The sequence below is a fragment of the Neovison vison genome, chromosome 11 (genome assembly GCF_020171115.1).
Source record: "Neovison vison isolate M4711 chromosome 11, ASM_NN_V1, whole genome shotgun sequence".
NCBI classification, from domain to species: Eukaryota; Metazoa; Chordata; class Mammalia; order Carnivora; family Mustelidae; genus Neogale; species Neogale vison.
In genome coordinates this window covers 7,330,000-7,346,674 of record NC_058101.1, presented here as the reverse complement: position 1 = coordinate 7,346,674, position 16,675 = coordinate 7,330,000, and the positions used below count along the sequence as shown (strand labels likewise).

The window sequence follows — 16,675 nt, the reverse complement described above, 5'->3', positions numbered from 1 at the left end:
ATCTCCTTAGTAGACAGTATTTCACACGTGCCGTCACAGATCATTTTTGGAAAATATAAGTGCATGCTCTGTGACTCCACTGGAAGGGGATTCTTGGAAACCTGTGACAGGTTGCCTCTGGAATTCATTGCATGTGCCTTTTCCTTTGCTGGTTTTGCTTTATATCCTGTCACTATAATAAATCACAGTCATGAGTACAACTGCATGCTGAGTGCTCTGAGTCATCCTATTGAATCATAGCATGGGGAGTGGTCCTTAGGACCCCCACAGAGATGACTGATAGACAGATACACAGGTAGATAGATAGGCAGATGGATATAGAAAGAAGCAACAAATATTTCAAAATCATGTTTATATTCATAGGACAAATGAATATGCATATATAATCATTTTATTTATTTAATGTCAAAAAAGAAATTTATGTCTTAAATTTTGGCATGGAAATTAATATAAGAACTAACTTTTTTCTAAAAATGCAATCTTGATCAAGAAACAACTTTTTTTTTAACTCAGTATTTACTCACCTTTAGTAATTTGATTTCTCGCATAGCAATTTTTTTAACCATTTTGTCATCATCACTTTCTAAGAACTTCTTGATGGCCACAATTCTTCCACTATCTTTATTCCTACACTTCATCACCATTCCATAGCTCCCTTCTCCAACCAATCCTAGGTTCTCATATTTTTCCATTTTAATTCAAAACCGCTAGGAATTCTTCTTGCTGTGGAAACCAAAACATAGAGTTAATAATGCTGAGCATATTAATTTCCTCCACCTTTCCAGCAAATTAATTCTTCCCCACTTGTTTTCCATATTAGAGCAGTTGCTGTGTTAATGGGTCTTCTGCTCTGACTCAAAATTTCTTACTGCTTCTACATCTAAGCTATGTTTCTCAAAATCTTTCATTTAGACAAAACATTTCATAGTAGACAAGAATTAAAGCCATTAAGTTTAAATTAGTAGATGCCATGTTAATGAAATTCAATATATTTTTAATTCAGATAAAGCAATACTTGAACTATCATGGAAAACAATTATAGCTTACTTTAGAAAAACATAACTCCTTTTCACTCAGAGGTGAAAAAGCGCAAGTGAGTTTTGTTTTGTTTTTTAAGATTTTACTGTTAAGTAACCTCCACACCCAAGTGGGACTCAGACTCATAGCCCTGAGATCAAGAGTCATTTACCCTACCGACTAAGCCAGCCAGGTGCCCCAATGAGTTTGGTTTTAGTGAAGATCGTATTTATTTTTTTTAAATCAGGTTTAAAAAAGCAAAGTTGAGGGGCAAGTAGGTGGCTCAGTTAGTTAAGCGACCGACTCTTAGTTTCGGCTCAGGTCATGATCTCCTGGGTGGTAAGATCGAGCCCCAAGTCGGGCTCCAGGCTCGGGTTGAGGGTAGGGGAGGGAGGGTCTACTTAAGGATTCTCTCCCTCTGTCCTTCCCCCCACTCATGCTCTCTATCTCTCTCTCTCTTTCTCAAATAAATAAATCTTTTAAAAAAGCAAAGTTGACATGGAGCACTGGGTGTGGTGAAAAAATAATGAATACTGTTTTTCTGAAAATAAATAAGTTGGAAAAAAAAATAAAATAAATAAATAGCAAATAGTTCAAAAAAAAAAAAAAAAGCAAAGTTGAAAATCTTTATGCACTTTCTACTCAGTTGGGAAAAATATTTGTTCACAAATGATCAGGTACCAAGTTAACACTAAGAAACTTTCACAAATCTGTTTTTCTTTACCTTCCTTAATGTAGTAATTAAATTCCCATATTGAACTTACAAAATAACAACGACATCACAGTATATAAGCAAATTGTTTAAAAATTAAATTTTAGTAGGACCAAATACAGTATTTCAAAAATCCTTTTAATGATTACTCACTTTGAGTATGATCATTTGAATTTTGTGTTTAGAATTCTTTTACATCTCATTATATGACATTTTTGGATAATGGCTATTCTAATAATGACTGATGAAGGATCAACGAACATTCTTCTACATATTTTGGTATAGAAAAAAACTTTTCAGTTCAAATACGGATAGATTTTAATTCACAAGACTTGACTGTCATGAAATATAAAAGCTAGTAACTCCAAAGTTAAATTTATTTATTTATTTATTTACTTATTTATTTATAAAATATTTTATTTATTTATTTGACAGAGAGAAACACAATAAGAGAGGGAACACAAGCAGGGGGAGTGGGAGAGGGAGAAGCAGTCTTCCTGCCAAACGGGGCGCCCAATGCAGAGCTGGATCCCAAGACCCCGGGATCATGACATCACCAGAAGGCAGACACTTAAGAACTGAGCCACCCACGTGCCTCTGTAGCTGATTTTTTTTAACCTAACAATACAAGAATACTCATTCATAAAACGTTGAAAGAAAAAAAAAAGTCACCTATTTCATTAATTGTGTCCCATGGCAATCTAAAACTAATTTACCCAGATTGTGAATTGTGATGTTTCATTTTCTTCCATACTTATCAGTTGTCAGCACACTGACAACAAAAACAAAATAAATACCCTCTTTGTTCTAGCAAACTGTGATAATCCAGCATGTATACATTTTCATCAGTTTACCTTAATAATCTAAGGATAGATAGACAGATAGATAGATAGGCAAACAGACATGGAAAACCAGAAGACTGTGCCGAAGTGGGAAAAGATGAACATAAATTCCCATCAACACCAACTCCAACTATTTCATATTTTACCACTAGCTTTGATAGTAGTTTCTATAAGCTGTTTACAGAGCAGTGTCCACAACACTAACTTTCCATATGTGACATACTAACTTCCACTGAATCTCTACTATTTTTTTAAAAAATGTCTGTCTGAAAAAAATTCTCAGTGTAATTCTCTCTCTCCTTTCCTGAATTTTTTTTCCCCTTCCATGAAGACAGCACGCTTTCTTAAGGACTAGACCTTTAGGTTTCTCATGCCAAGAGCAAAAATAGGGGGACACTATAATCTGAATCATTTTTAAACACTTTGCAATTGGTGTCCTCAATGCCTGAAAATGCAAAGTGAACAAAATTAAGATTACCTTAAGCAGGTCTAAGATGTGATGAAGCGTATCGCAAGCTAACAGTAAGCAAGTTTTATTCTGGAAACCAACCAGGCATGAAGGCACAGCACGCTGAACACACCTGCTTTTTACTTTTTACTGCCCACAAATACCTTAGAAGTATCCCAGCTTAAAAAGCCTCTGGTTTCCTGAAACAGTTACTCATAAACTACAGTTTTTCATGCCTTCTACTCCTGTGCACAGACTGAAAGGATGCCTGGCCAAATTGGCAATGCCGTATTCCTGGACACGTGCCATGGAAGCATATGGTTCTAATGCCAACAATCAGGTACTAAAAACAATGCTTTTTTAAATTATTATTTTGTTAAAGACAGACTGAAATCTATCATAGATCAATGAACGAGATAATAAAAGTTTTTTAAAGTATTGTCCAAATAAAATAAAAAATTTTAAAAAATAAATAAAAGTACTGTATTTGGGGCGCCTGGGTGGCTTGGCTGGTTAAGTGACTGCCCTCGGAGCGACGGGATCAAAGCCCGCATCAGGCTCTCTGCTCAGCAGGGAGTCTGCTTCTCCCTGTGACCCTCCCCTTCTCATTCTCTCTCTTAAGTAAATAAATAAAATCCTTTTATAAAAAGATGATACATGTATTATGCTTACCGTTTCTTTAAAATCCTTTCACATGGAAAGACCCAAAGGTTTCCAACTTGGAAACAAATTTGGGGTGAAATGCATCTCGCTCGCAGGTCTACAAGACGCTGACTAGCAACCCGGCAGTTCCGGAGCGGGCTGGGTCTCTTCAGGGCACACGGCCGCGGGTCGGGGGCGAAGCGGGCGGGGAGGCAGAGCGGCCTCGGCCTGCCGCGGGCGCGCACTCGGGAGGACCGCGGGCCGCATGCTGCCGTCGTCAAGGCAACGACCTCACTCTGCCCCAACCATCGGCACAGTCTCCCGAGGGAGATACAGCCCGGGTCAGAATGCGCCCACGGCAGGCACCAACACGCCCGTCGAGGCCGCGGCCCGTAAAGAAATGAGCTGGACGGGAGGGCGCCGACTCCCCGCTCTCCAGGCGCCCAGTCCCCCGAGTCTGTGAACCTGCGCGGCTCGCGCAAGCCCCGGGCGAAGGCGTTGGCCGCCGAGCTGCAAGGGGGCGGGCTCTCACCCGCCAGGCCCCGCCCCGAGTGCGCCAAGCTTCCCGTGCTCTGATTGGCTGGGTCCTGTCGTCACGAGCCACGATTGGCTCAGCGCCAGCCACCCTGCCCCTGCACCTGCGGCTTGGCCGGGTTCTGCTGCCCGAGGCGCAGACGCCTGCGCCCACTGATACTTCAGTTCTGGAGCGGAGCGGCTCCGTCTGCCTTCGCCGGGAGGCCTGTCCTCGCCGCGGAGGGCTGGAGGCGACTCCGGTGCTCACGGAGAGAATAAAGGCGTGGTGGCGCTGAGGGACTGGGAGAAAACAGAAGAGGGACATGGGCAGAGGGCGACGAAGCACTCCTCCCCGCGGCCCAGCTGGGGCGGGGAGCCGGGCCTGCCCTGCGCGCCCCCACCCGGGAAGGTGCCGGCCTGACCGCGATTCGATGCCTCCCTTCCGGTCGGGGCAGTGGGGCGAGGCCGGGCCCGGTGGGTGACGAGGGTGACACCCTAGGAGGTGATGATTAGTAGGTGAGGCAAGGTGAAAGCAAGCAGGTGACAACGCAAGTGACGTCAGGAGGGACCTCGAGGACAGCTTGGGCACTGAAAGCGAGGGACATACTGTGGCTGGAGATAGTGGAAGAGGGAGAGAGGAGAAGGGCTAGGGCGTCCGGGAGGCTGGAAGAGAGGTGCAGCGCGGGCGTGTGGCCGCCGAAGAGGGTGCAGTTGCGGGTGACACGATGAAGGCACAGACAATGCCTCAGGGCTAGATCCAGGGCCAGGCAAGACTGGTGGTTAAGAATGACGCACAGGCTTGAGTCACATTAAGAAATGGGGTTTTAGATACAAACGTAGTGATCTGAAGGGGCACGTGCGCCAGAATGTTTATAGCAGCAATGTCCACAATAGCCAAACTATGGAAAGAACCTAGATGTCCATCAACAGATGGATGGATAAAGATGTGGTATATGTACACAATGGAATACTATGCAGCCATCAAAAGAAATGAAATCTTGCCGTTTGCGACGACGTGGATGGAACTAGAGGGTATCATGCTTAGTGAAATAAGTCAATCAGAGAAAGACAACTATCATGTGATCTCCCTGATATGAGGAAGTGGAGATGCAACATGGGGGCTTAAGTGGGTAGGAGAAGAATCCATGAAACAAGATGGGATTGGGAGGGAGACAAGCCATAAGTGACTCATAATCTCACAAAACAAACTGAGGGTTGCTGGGGGGAGGGGGGTTGGGAGAAGGGGGGTGGGGTTATGGACATTGGGGAGGGTATGTGCTATGGTGAGTGCTGTGAAGTGTGTAAACCTGGTGAGTCACAGACCTATACTCTTGGGGATAAAAATATATGTTTATAAAAATTAGGAAAAAAAACACGGGGTTTTCCTCATCTTCAAGTAGTTGGGGTTTAGGCCATGCCCCTCCAGTGAGAGGCCTTAACCACTCAGATCTTTTTGCATTATGTCATGAAGACTGGGACCCTGGCGGATTAAGTCCACAGAGCGTGCAACCCTTGATCTCAGGGATCCTGAGTTTGAGCCCCTCGTTGGGTGTAGAGATGATGTAAATCTTTATAAAAAGAAATCCTGAAGACTAAATGTTTTATCATTGTATTTGGTCTCTAGAACACCTTGATCCAAGTAAGAGAATGTCCTGGAGCAGCAGATAACTACAACCATAGTCAAAATTAGATATTAATTCCTTCTTGTACACTGAGAATTAAGTGTTCTGATTTATAAATTATCTGATTTATAAATTATCTTCTGTGAGCATGGTTATTATGAATTACTCTTCCAGTGCTTGGTCACCTTGGTCAAGCTGCTTAAAATCTAGTTCCTAAAGCTACAATTATGAGGAGCAGACCTAGGATTTGGGCATGGAAAGAATACAATTCTTTGGTCAATTTAAGATCTCATAACATAGAAGTTACCTCTATCCCTGGCTCTAACCAAGTTGGAGGGAGTCATGCTCCCTCTGTAGGCTATAACCTAATCTGATGAATTTTTTATATCAATTCAGGAGACCCCCTATTATAAAGTAGCAAATCCAGGTTTGTTAGGACTGAAGCTTGAAGAACAAGAATATAAAAATATTTTACTTTTCCAACCTTATAAGTATATTCAACAATGTAAACATTTAAAGACCCCTCCAGGCAAGAGGCCTTGAAACTTAAATAATCTGTTTATACTCCACAGGGAACCAAAAGGATAAAAACTAAAAATACTAGATTTCGTGAGTAGACAATGCTTGAGAAAACAGTTTCAAAAACAACTGAGTTTGAAAGCCAACTGTGAAGGGGACATAGGGTATTCAACAATTGTACATCCTAGGTAAAGCTATCTACAGGTTTACTAAGGAGATTGTATTAGGTAGAAACAGGATTAGGTTACTGCTTATTTTTCTTTTTCAGCTGAGAAATCTTTGTAGGGAAAAAGAATGAAGGCAGGGGTGCCTGGGTGGTTCCGTGGGTTAAACCTCTGCCTTTGGTTTAACCGAAGCAGGAAGCAGGAAGCCTGCTTCCCCCTCTCTCTCTGCCTGCCTTTCTGCCTACTTGTGTTTTCTGTCAAATAAATAAATAAATAAAATCTTAAAAAAAAAAAAAGAGAGAGAGAAGCTTTAAAGAGGCATGAAAAGCCCAGGACAAGTAGTGAAGGTGGTAAAGTATGAGATGGTCTTACCCTTGAAGAGGCTTAGAGAAAAAAGGGAAAACTGAGAAAAGTGTAGGACATACACATTAGCTTGCCTGGATCTTCTCAGTAAAAGAACTTCATCTTTGCTGAAAAAGATAATGGTGAGATTGGGGCTCAAGGATTTAAGAGCAAAAATACCTTGAAATAGGTAGTTATGAAGAAGTCTTTTTTATATGAAAAGAATACAAAATAGTAAAACGTGCCCATTTGAGCCTGGACACCCATGAATTTGCAGTGAAACCAACTGACTCTGTTTTATAGGACTTGGCATCCCCAAGGGCAAGAATGGAGGAAACAGATGGCACACAAGCTAACCCTTAGGTGACTGGTACTGCAAAGAGAATAAATAAAGGAGTTAAGAAATTAAATATGATGGAGGGGTACTAGCTGGCTCAGTCGGAAGAGCGTGCGACTCTTGAGCATGAGTTCAAGTCCCATACTGGTGTAGAGCTTACTTAAAAAAAGAAGAAGAGGAGGAAGAGGAAGAAGGAGAAGGAGAAGAAGAAGAGGAGAAATCAAGTGTAATGGAGAAAGCACCACTGAAATGGCTTGCCATGGGTTCCAGCTAGATAGGAAGTCAAATTTTGACAGAATTTAGCTAATAAACTGAAAATGCAGAGTCACCAAAGGGGTGGAGGTCACAAAGGCATGAAGTTTAATGGAGTGAAATAGGGGAAAAGTGACTGTTAAAGCAATTTGTGAATTTAAGACTTTGGAATTGGCACAAGATGATGACAATGATGGGTTCCAAAAGGTGGAATGTTTGGCTCTTCCTTTGGGTAGCTGAAGATTAGTGAAGAATGTCATTGGAATTAAATTCAATTCCATGAGATCAGAATAGGCAAAGTGTTGAATTTTTTATGAAAAAGCACAACATGAGCTACTCAAGTGGGGCAATACAGAGAGAAGGTGAGAGGGACATTTTAATCACTAAAGGAGGTAAAAATAATTCTAAAAATCTAAAGAAAACAGTGTGGGAGTGCTTGAGATTTGCAACAAGTGAGGAGAACTGGTGATATAGTAAAGAACAAAGGTTAGGGGCGCCTGGGTGGCTCAGTGGGTTAAAGCCTCTGCCTTCGGCTCAGGTCATGGTCCCAGGGTTCTGGGATCAAGCCCCGCATCGGGCTCTCTGCTCGGCAGGGAGCCTGCTTTCCCCTCCCCCCCTCTCTCTCTGTCTGCCTCTCTGCCTACCTGTGATCTCTGTCTGTCAAATAAATAAATAAAATCTTAAAAAAAAAAAAAAAAAACAAGAACAAAGGTTAAAAGAAACAAAGGACCATTTGACCCAGCAATGTCATGCCTAGATATATACCCAAGAAAAATGAAAACGTATGTTCACACAGAAAACTTTAAACAGCCACAGTGAGATACCACCTCACACCAGTCAGAATGGCTAAAATTTACAAGTCAGTAAATGACAGATGTTGGTGAGGATGGAGAGAAAGGGGAACCCTCCTACACTGTTGGTGGGAATGCAAACTGGTGCAGCCACTCTGGAAAACAGTATGGAGGCTCCTCTAAAAGCTGAAAATAAAGCTACCTATGACCCAGCAATCACGTTACTGGGTATTTACCCTAAAGATACAAAGGTAGTGATCTGAACAGGCATGTGCACCCGAATGTTTATAGCAGCAATGTCCACAATAGCCAAACTATAGAGAGAACCTAGATGTCCATCAACAGATGGATGATCAAAGATGTGGTATATAAATGCAATGGAATATTATGCAGCCATCAAAAAAGAAAAACAAAATCTTGCCATTTGCAATGACATGGATGGGACTAGAGGATATTATGCTAAGAGAAATAAGTCAGTCACAGAAAAACAATTATATGATCTCTCTGATATGAGGAATCTGGAGGGTAGGGAGGGGAAAAAAATGAAACAAGATGGAACTGGGGAAGGAGACAAACCATAAGAGACTCTTAATCTCAGGAAACAAACTGAGGGTTGCTGGAAGGGTAAGGGGGAAGGGAGAGGGTGGCTGGGTTATGGACATTGGGGAAGGTCTGTGCTATGGTGAGTGCTGTGAAGTGTGTAAGATTGATGATTCAGAGACTTGTACCCCTGAAGCAAATACTACATTGTATGTTATTAAAAAAAAAAAAAATCGGGGAAAAAAACTTTAAACAAATGTTTATAGTAGCAATGATAGAATATCCAAAAAGTGAAACTCAAATGTCCATCAACTGATGAATGGATAATCTATGGTATATCCATGCAATGCAATATAAAAAGAATTTAGTATTGATACGTGCTACAATATGGATGAATCTTGAAAACATTATGCTAAGCGGAAGAAGCCTAACACAAAAAGCCGTGTGTCCATTCCATTTCTGAAGTGTCCATCATAGGCAAATCCACGGAAGCAGAAAGATTAGTGGTTACCAGAGACCGAGTGGGAGATGGGAATGGATTTGGATTTGGATGGGTATGCATTTCATTTTAGGGTGATGAAAATGTTCTGGAATTAGATAGTGGTCATGGTTACACAACCTTGTGAATATACTAAAAACCACTAATCTGTATTAAAAGTGTGGATTTTATGTATGTAAATTATATCTCAATACAAAAATAGACCACAGGACAAAAAATATATGACCTTCCCAGAAATCTTTTTCAATAAATTTACATATTTTAGCTTAGAGTAGCTCAGCTGTCTTCCTCACATTAGTGAGCATCCCTATTAAATGACCCTTGGCAACGATCATTTTCTACCCATCTTGGCATCCCAGAACAGTGTGCTTGGGCCAGTTTCTTGACAAACAAAAAATACCTCTCACTTGGATCCCACAAGATACTGATTTAATATAGGTTTTTGCCATCACTTCAAATGAGTCTCCAAGGGAAGGGCCATAAAACTTTAGACTACAAAAAGTAGTCTTTATTTTCAGTATATTCTAGAGCATGCAGCTATGAATACATCCCATCATTCTATGAAGGAAATGGACTGACTTATTTTGAAATTATGGAAGGACACTTGCCACAGAAGAGAGAATTCTGTTCTCAACCTAGTAGCTAATCCGATAACCTTATTACTACATATAACAGTGATTAAGATGATAATCAGGTTTCAAAACCTAAGGTACAATATACCACTTACTTTGCCAAATTCAACACACATCTATACTATATCCTAACAGTGTGAACCTGGAAATCCATTCCTCACGTTAAAAATACACATTGTTTGCACTGGTAACATGCCTCTTACAAAAACTCTCCCTTGACATTCCATCTCCCTCTAGCCTCTACCCCATTCCTCTGTTAATCTTTATAATAAAACTACAGAAAAAGTCTATTCATTTCTTATTTCTAGTTCTCTCTTGGACTTTTCTCCTTATCACGTCACTGAAATAGTTTTTCCCAAAAGTCACGATGGCCTATATCCTGCCAAGGCCATCGGTGGTAGAGATAACTCTCAGTAAGCTGGTTCCTTTCTCCTGTGTGTATGGCTTGCTTGTTTTCTGCAATCTCCATTGCTGCTGGAGTCACGTGACTTAATTCAAGCCAATGGAACATGAGATATCTACCATTCCCAGTCCTGTCCCATAAAAGTCTCTGCACAAGATCCTCCATATTCCTCTTCTCTTTCACCTGGCTATAACGAAAATGACTACAGCATGATCTTGAAGCCACACATGAAAGTTGGTAGAGCCTTCATTCATCTGTGTTCCTAAATGACCAAGTGGAGGAGGGCCAAACCACTGGCCTCTTCACTACCACTCTCCTATTTTTTCTTTGAGGGGTAAAAAACTACTGTTTGTGCCATTGGACATTTTGGGGTCTATTATAGCAGATCGCACAGCTTAATTAAATCACTACCTTATTTGACCTCTCAGCAGCATTTGACACAACTCTCCATTCTTTTCTTTTGAGATGAACTCTTGAACCTTAGCTTTCCATGACACAGTACTTGCTATCATTTATCTTCCTTTGCAGGCTTCTCTGGTACTAGAACCTTGGATTTTATGAGTATCTGAGGGCTCAGTCCTTGGTCTCTTCTCTTCTGTACGCTTACTTCCAGGTGACCTCATCTCATCCAACAGCTGAGATATACTGGCCACTCCTAGCACTGAATTCTCCTCAGAGAATTCCAAAATCAACCTCCTGACATTTCTTCCTGGCTATCCAAATGGCATACGAAACTTAACATGGCTAAGAGAACTGTTGATTTCTCCCTCCACAATCTATTCCTGCTTCTTCGATATCTTAACAGAGTCCAGCTTTCCACCCAAGTTCTGTAAAAACCCCAGGGATCATCCTGGAACATTATCTTTCCCTCACATTCAGAATCTAATACATAATTAAGTCTTCTAGTTCTGTCTCCAAAATGTATCTTACTAGCTGGCCACTTATCACCATCTTCACCATTGCAATCATAACCTAAGCCACCATCAATCACCTGATATCCCTTCCTGACAGGCTCCACACGAATTCAGACCACATCACCTTCCTGTTCAGATCCCTACAATCCCGGAACAAGGGTAAAATCCAAACTATAAGGCCACCCACAATTTAGCTCTTATCTTTTTTTTTTTTTTTTAAAGATTTTATTTATTTCATTTGACAGAGATCACAAGCAGGCAGAGAGGCAGGCAGAGAGAGGGAGGAAGAAGTAGGCTCCCCGCTGAGCAGAGAGCCCGATGCAGGGCTCAATCCCAGGACCCTGAGATCATGACCTGAGCCGAAGGCAGCGGCTTAACCCACTGTGCCACCCAGGCGCCCCAGTTCTTACCTCTTGATATCTGCTGTCATGAACCCACCGGCCTTCGGACACACGAAGCTTCCAAACACAGAGCCCGAGCCCGTGCATTTGTTCTTTCTATTTGGAATGTTTCCTACCAGTATCATGGCTGCCTTCTCTTTATTTTGGACGCCAAATGCACCTCTTCAGAGAGGCCTTTCACCACCACCCTCGGTAATGATTACAGAACAGCCCATTTCCTGTCACTGTTCCATTCTCCACTAGCTCTGCCCTGTTAGCCATGTGACCTTGGGAAATTAGTTAACCCCCAGGCCTGAATTAAGTCTTCTGTAAAATAAAATAAACTCTTCTGTAAAATCCTATGAGGGTTCTTCCTCATAGGATTATCGTTCGGATTGTTTTGTGCCCAGAACTTATCAGGACTGAAATTCCTTATTTACATGTTTGTTGCCACTCTCCCTCAAACGATACAAGTTTCCAGAAGGTAGGCTATACCTGCTGTATTACTAATCAGCATCTAGAGGGATTTCTGGCACATATGGAGATTCTAATAAATATTCACAGACTGCTGTGTAAATCCTTCTCACTTCTGTCACACGCGTTCCTTAAGTGCCTGCTTTGAAGTATCACTCTAAGTCATTTCTGCTAAGTCAGGAATTGAAAGGTCTCTCACGTCTATTTTCTAAGCCGCTATCCTCATCACCAATATGCCAGAATTTTTTCCCATTACGAGCTTCAGTTCACCTCTGTAAAAGAAAAAAATTTAAATAGATTCTTAGATTTTAAAAAAGACATGTAAAATGACGGTCCCTCAGAAATTATTCCTTACCAGCTCAGAGACCTCAAGTATTTGACTATTTGATTTCTCAAGGACTTTTTTTTTTTTTTTAAGATTTTATTTATTTATTTGACAGACAGAGATCACAAGTAGGCAGAGAGGCAGGCAGAGAGAGACGGGGAAGCAGGCTCCCCGCTAAGCAGAGAGCCGGATGCGGGGCCCAATCCCAGGACCCTGAGATCATGACCTGAGCCGAAGGCAGAGGGAGAGGCTTAACCCACTGAGCCACCCAGGCGCCCAGGACTTTTTTTTTTAAGTGAGCTCTACCCCTAACGTGATGCTGGAACTCAAGATCCAGATTTCAAGAGTCCCATGCTCTACCGACAAAGCCCGACAGGCGCCCCTGCGATCCGATTCTGTCCCGGTGCTCTACTCTGCCTCCTTACTTAATCCTGTGGTTCCTGAATGCAGTTCCTGATTAAGGGAGCCTTAATTTTAGGATCCAACTAAGGCTGGAGGCTGTGATTTTACAATTTCCTAAAACCACCCCAGGATAAAAACGCATCGCATTCGAAGTTTAAATTTCTGGTATTTCAAACTCATTTTTCTAAAATTAAATAAATCGCCCTTTAAAGCAGACCGACACTTCCGGCTAATGCAGCATTTCCAATCACGTCATACTAGAATGAGTGCAATACCCTTTCTTTTTTTTTTTTTTTTGAGATTTTATTTGACAGAGAGAGAGATCACAAGTAGGTAGAGCAGCAGGCAGAGAGAGAGGGGGGAAGCAGGCTCCCCCAGAGCCTGATGTGGGGCTCGATCCCAGGACCCTGAGATCACGACCCGAGCCGAAGGCAGCGGCTTCACCCACTGAGCCACCCAGGCGCCCCGAGTGCAATGCCCTTTCTTAGCTTCAGCCTCCTTGGCTGTAAAAGGACTAACGACTTAGCTTTCCTAAATATGAAATCAGACGTGAAGCTACCAGAAGTGTGACTCAGTTTACCTTCAAATAGTATAGAAAACTAATTTTAGAGATAAAAACGGGTGTAAAGATATTTTACTGGTTGAACTATTTTTAAGTGGAAGCATCTGCTTTTCACTGGTATCTGCATGCTATCCGGGACTCGTCACTGTCGATTCCTTTTGTCAAAACACCTCCTAAACTCAAGCGCCAAAAAACAAGCTAAATCTATTTCCTTCCCTTCTAAGTCTTGAATTACAACAGCTTCAGTTTTCCTGCTTCCATTCTTGTCCTCCTACCATGTATTTTCTTTTTAATATTTTAGTTATTATTTGAGACTTAGAGACTGGCAAAGAGCACAGGTGGGGAGGAGGGAGAAGCAGGCTTCCCGCTGAGCAGGGAGCCGGATGAGGGACTCGATCCCAGCACCCGGCGATCATGACTGGAAACGAAGGCAGACACTCAACCCACTGAGCCACCCAGGCGCCCCTCCTTCCATGTATTCTTGACATGGCATTATTCTATCACTCCCATGCTTAATTTTTTTAACAGCTTCCTGTAGCAATTAGAAAAAAATTGAAATAAATCCCTTATCCTGGTTGAGGTGATTTAATCCCCTTACATCCCCTACCCCACCTCTTACCATTGTGCCACCTCTTGACCCCACTTCACCAATCCCAGCGTCTTCCCCTTACCTTCCCTGCTTTTCCAAGCTTACCTCTGGCTGGAGTGCCGGAATGGGTGATCAGGGACCACCACCCTAAAGTCGCCACACATAGGCTATGTATTATCTTAATGCTTTGCACAGCTTTCACAACTACACTTCTCCATTATAAGCTCAAGGAGACCAATGACTTACTCATGCAACTTCAGAATCCACAACAGTGTCTGGCATGTGGTGGTGGTTCAATTTACACCTCATTAAGCATTAAATGGTTTGTCATTAGAACAATAATGTAGGGGCGCCTGGGTGGCTCAGTTGGTTAAGCAATTGCCTTCAGCTCAGGTCATGATCCTGGAATCCTAGGACTGAGTCCCACATAGGGCTCCCTGCTCAGCGGGAAGTCTGCTTCTCCCTCTGACACTCCCCCCTCTTGTACTCTCTCCCTCTCTCTCAAATAAGTAAATAAAATCTTAAAACAAAATAGAACAAAAGTGTAATGTATATAGGAAAACACATACACCCACGCCAAGATATTTACAGAGACCATCTACAGATTAGACTATGGGAGTTCATTCTTTTGGATTATCTGTATTTTCTACAACGTGCACAGCATGTTTTCAATTGCAGTAAATATACACAAAATTGACCATTTCATATACTGGAATAAAAAAGGCACAAGCCAAAATTTCATACAGTCCTAGAAAGCCTGACCTTTTCAGGTCCAATTTCACATCAAAATCCAAGAGGGTTTCACCAGCACTCCTGCCTCCTCACCCACAAAGCCTGTTTTCCCTCGTGTTCCACACGCCGTTTTATTTCTCCAGTTACATAAGTGAGAAAATTAGAATTCTTCTGATACTATGCTTTCCCACACCAAGCCCTGGCCATTCTACCCAAAGCTTTGAAATTCTTTAGATTCCTAATACCCATACTCTAGCACATCTCAGTACACCCTGGTACCACCACTGGAGAACCACAGCTCCTGAGATACGGGCCGTATCCTTTTACCTGATCTGCTCAGTTCATCCCAGAACTCTTTCCATTTGTTTACTATATAGCTAGAGACACTTCAAAATAGAATTACATGCTCCCACTTATCAAACTGTTCAATTTGCCATTGCTCTTGGGATTAAGAGCAACCTCCTTAAGGCCAACAAGGTCCTTCATGGTCAGCTCGCTAGCCACCTTCTGAAATATGCACCCACATACTTCTTACAACCTGAAAAGTGGATAGAAGGGAGGCAGAGAAAATTCCGAGAACAGAGAGACTTCAGACATTCCTAGGTTAAAGAGGTCAGAAAAATGGGACATTCATTAGAGAGCCAGGTATGCACAAATCGCTTAGAGAAAATACATCGTTTTGGATTTCTGAACTTTGAATTCCCTAGGACTTCAAGGAGGTCCATGGCAGAAAAGGATTTTAAAAAGGTGTTTGGGGGGCCCTCAAGTGGCTCAGTTGTTTAAGCGTCTGACTCTTAACATTCTGCTCAAGTGATGATCTCAGATCCTGGGATCAAGGGTTGGACCAGGTTCTAGCTCAGCAGGGAATCTGCTCCCTCTGTCCCTCTCTCCATTACTGCTCTCTCTCCCAAATAAATAATCTTAAAAAACAAACAAAAGCAAAACAAAAAACGTTATTTGGAACACAGGATAAGATGACAGCAAAAATCCAGTGGAGTCAAAAATCATTAACAGGTGGGGCACCTGGGTGGCTCAGTTGGTTAAGCCGCTCCCTCCGGCTCAGGTCATGATCCCAGGGTCCTGGGATCGAGTCCCACATAGAGGTCCTTGCTCTGCAGGAAGCTTGCTTCTCTCTCTGCCTCTGCTGCCAAGCTGTCTGTGCACACGCTCTCTGACAAATAGTCTTTTTTAAAAAAATCGTTAATAGGTTATCACTTGCAGAGGACCCACTACCCTATTTTACTTTAGAGAGGAAGTCACTGAGAATCCTCACAAACACCCAACAAGGCCCACCACTGAACAGTGGAGTTGCCCAGGCTGCCTTGAAAGCCCTCCTCTTGACCGTTTCACTGTGTGGGAGCTACTGAATGGACAATATACTGAAGCTGAAGTTGTGCCTGGACTAAATGAAACCACGCAGATCAAGTTTACCAGGGAAGAGAATGAGGCAAGAAGGGACTGGGGGTGGGGGCGGCTGGCGTGTCCGCAGTTGTGAATTGGTTAAGATCAAGTACAGAAAACAAGAGCAGTTCAAAGAATACTAAGTCCTGAAGGTGAAAGAAAGCATTTGGGTAGGCAGCCAGCTTTATGAAACTCCTGGGGGGAAAAAAAAAAATCTCAGAGATCAAGGACAAAGATAGCAATTAATTTGGCAATAGAGGCCCAGTAACCTGCCTCTGAGTTTAATTCTGAATCTGCATTTATAGCATTTTGCCCAGTATTTGGTAATAAAAACACTTTTCTAACCTGGTGCATGTTAAACATAAAATGTGCATATATAAATAAACAGATTCTAAGATTTTAGTCTCTATTTTTCAAAAAACCCCCAACAACTTCAGACATAACTTATTTTGAACAATTACTCTCTATATGAACCTACTGAAATCTATCACAAAGGGAAATTTCTCTCATGATGTAATATTGTTCATTTACCCAGTAATTTTAAATAATTTAGAACTCTGGCATCAAACAGACCAAAATAGTCTACTACTAAATTAGAAAGTCTTATGGAACACAGAATAA

At 42.1% G+C, this 16,675-nt stretch overlaps 1 protein-coding gene across 3 annotated transcripts in view; it reads right to left on the bottom strand.

Annotated features, from left to right (window-relative positions):
- The window catches only part of CDKL2 (cyclin dependent kinase like 2), a 54,900-nt gene extending 43,139 nt beyond the window's left edge, over positions 1-11,761 (bottom strand). The window contains exons 1-2 of one of the 3 annotated variants that reach the window (XM_044224028.1): positions 11,600-11,761; positions 525-723 (exon numbers count right to left, since the gene is read on the bottom strand). In XM_044224028.1, the coding sequence (XP_044079963.1) occupies positions 525-692 (168 nt within the window). In that variant the 5' untranslated portion in view covers positions 693-723; positions 11,600-11,761. Of the gene's footprint in view, positions 1-524; positions 724-3,691; positions 4,085-11,599 lie in introns of those variants that run through there. The other 2 variants (XM_044224027.1, XM_044224029.1) reach the window with 2 other exon arrangements.
- Between the last annotated feature and the right edge of the window lie 4,914 nt (positions 11,762-16,675).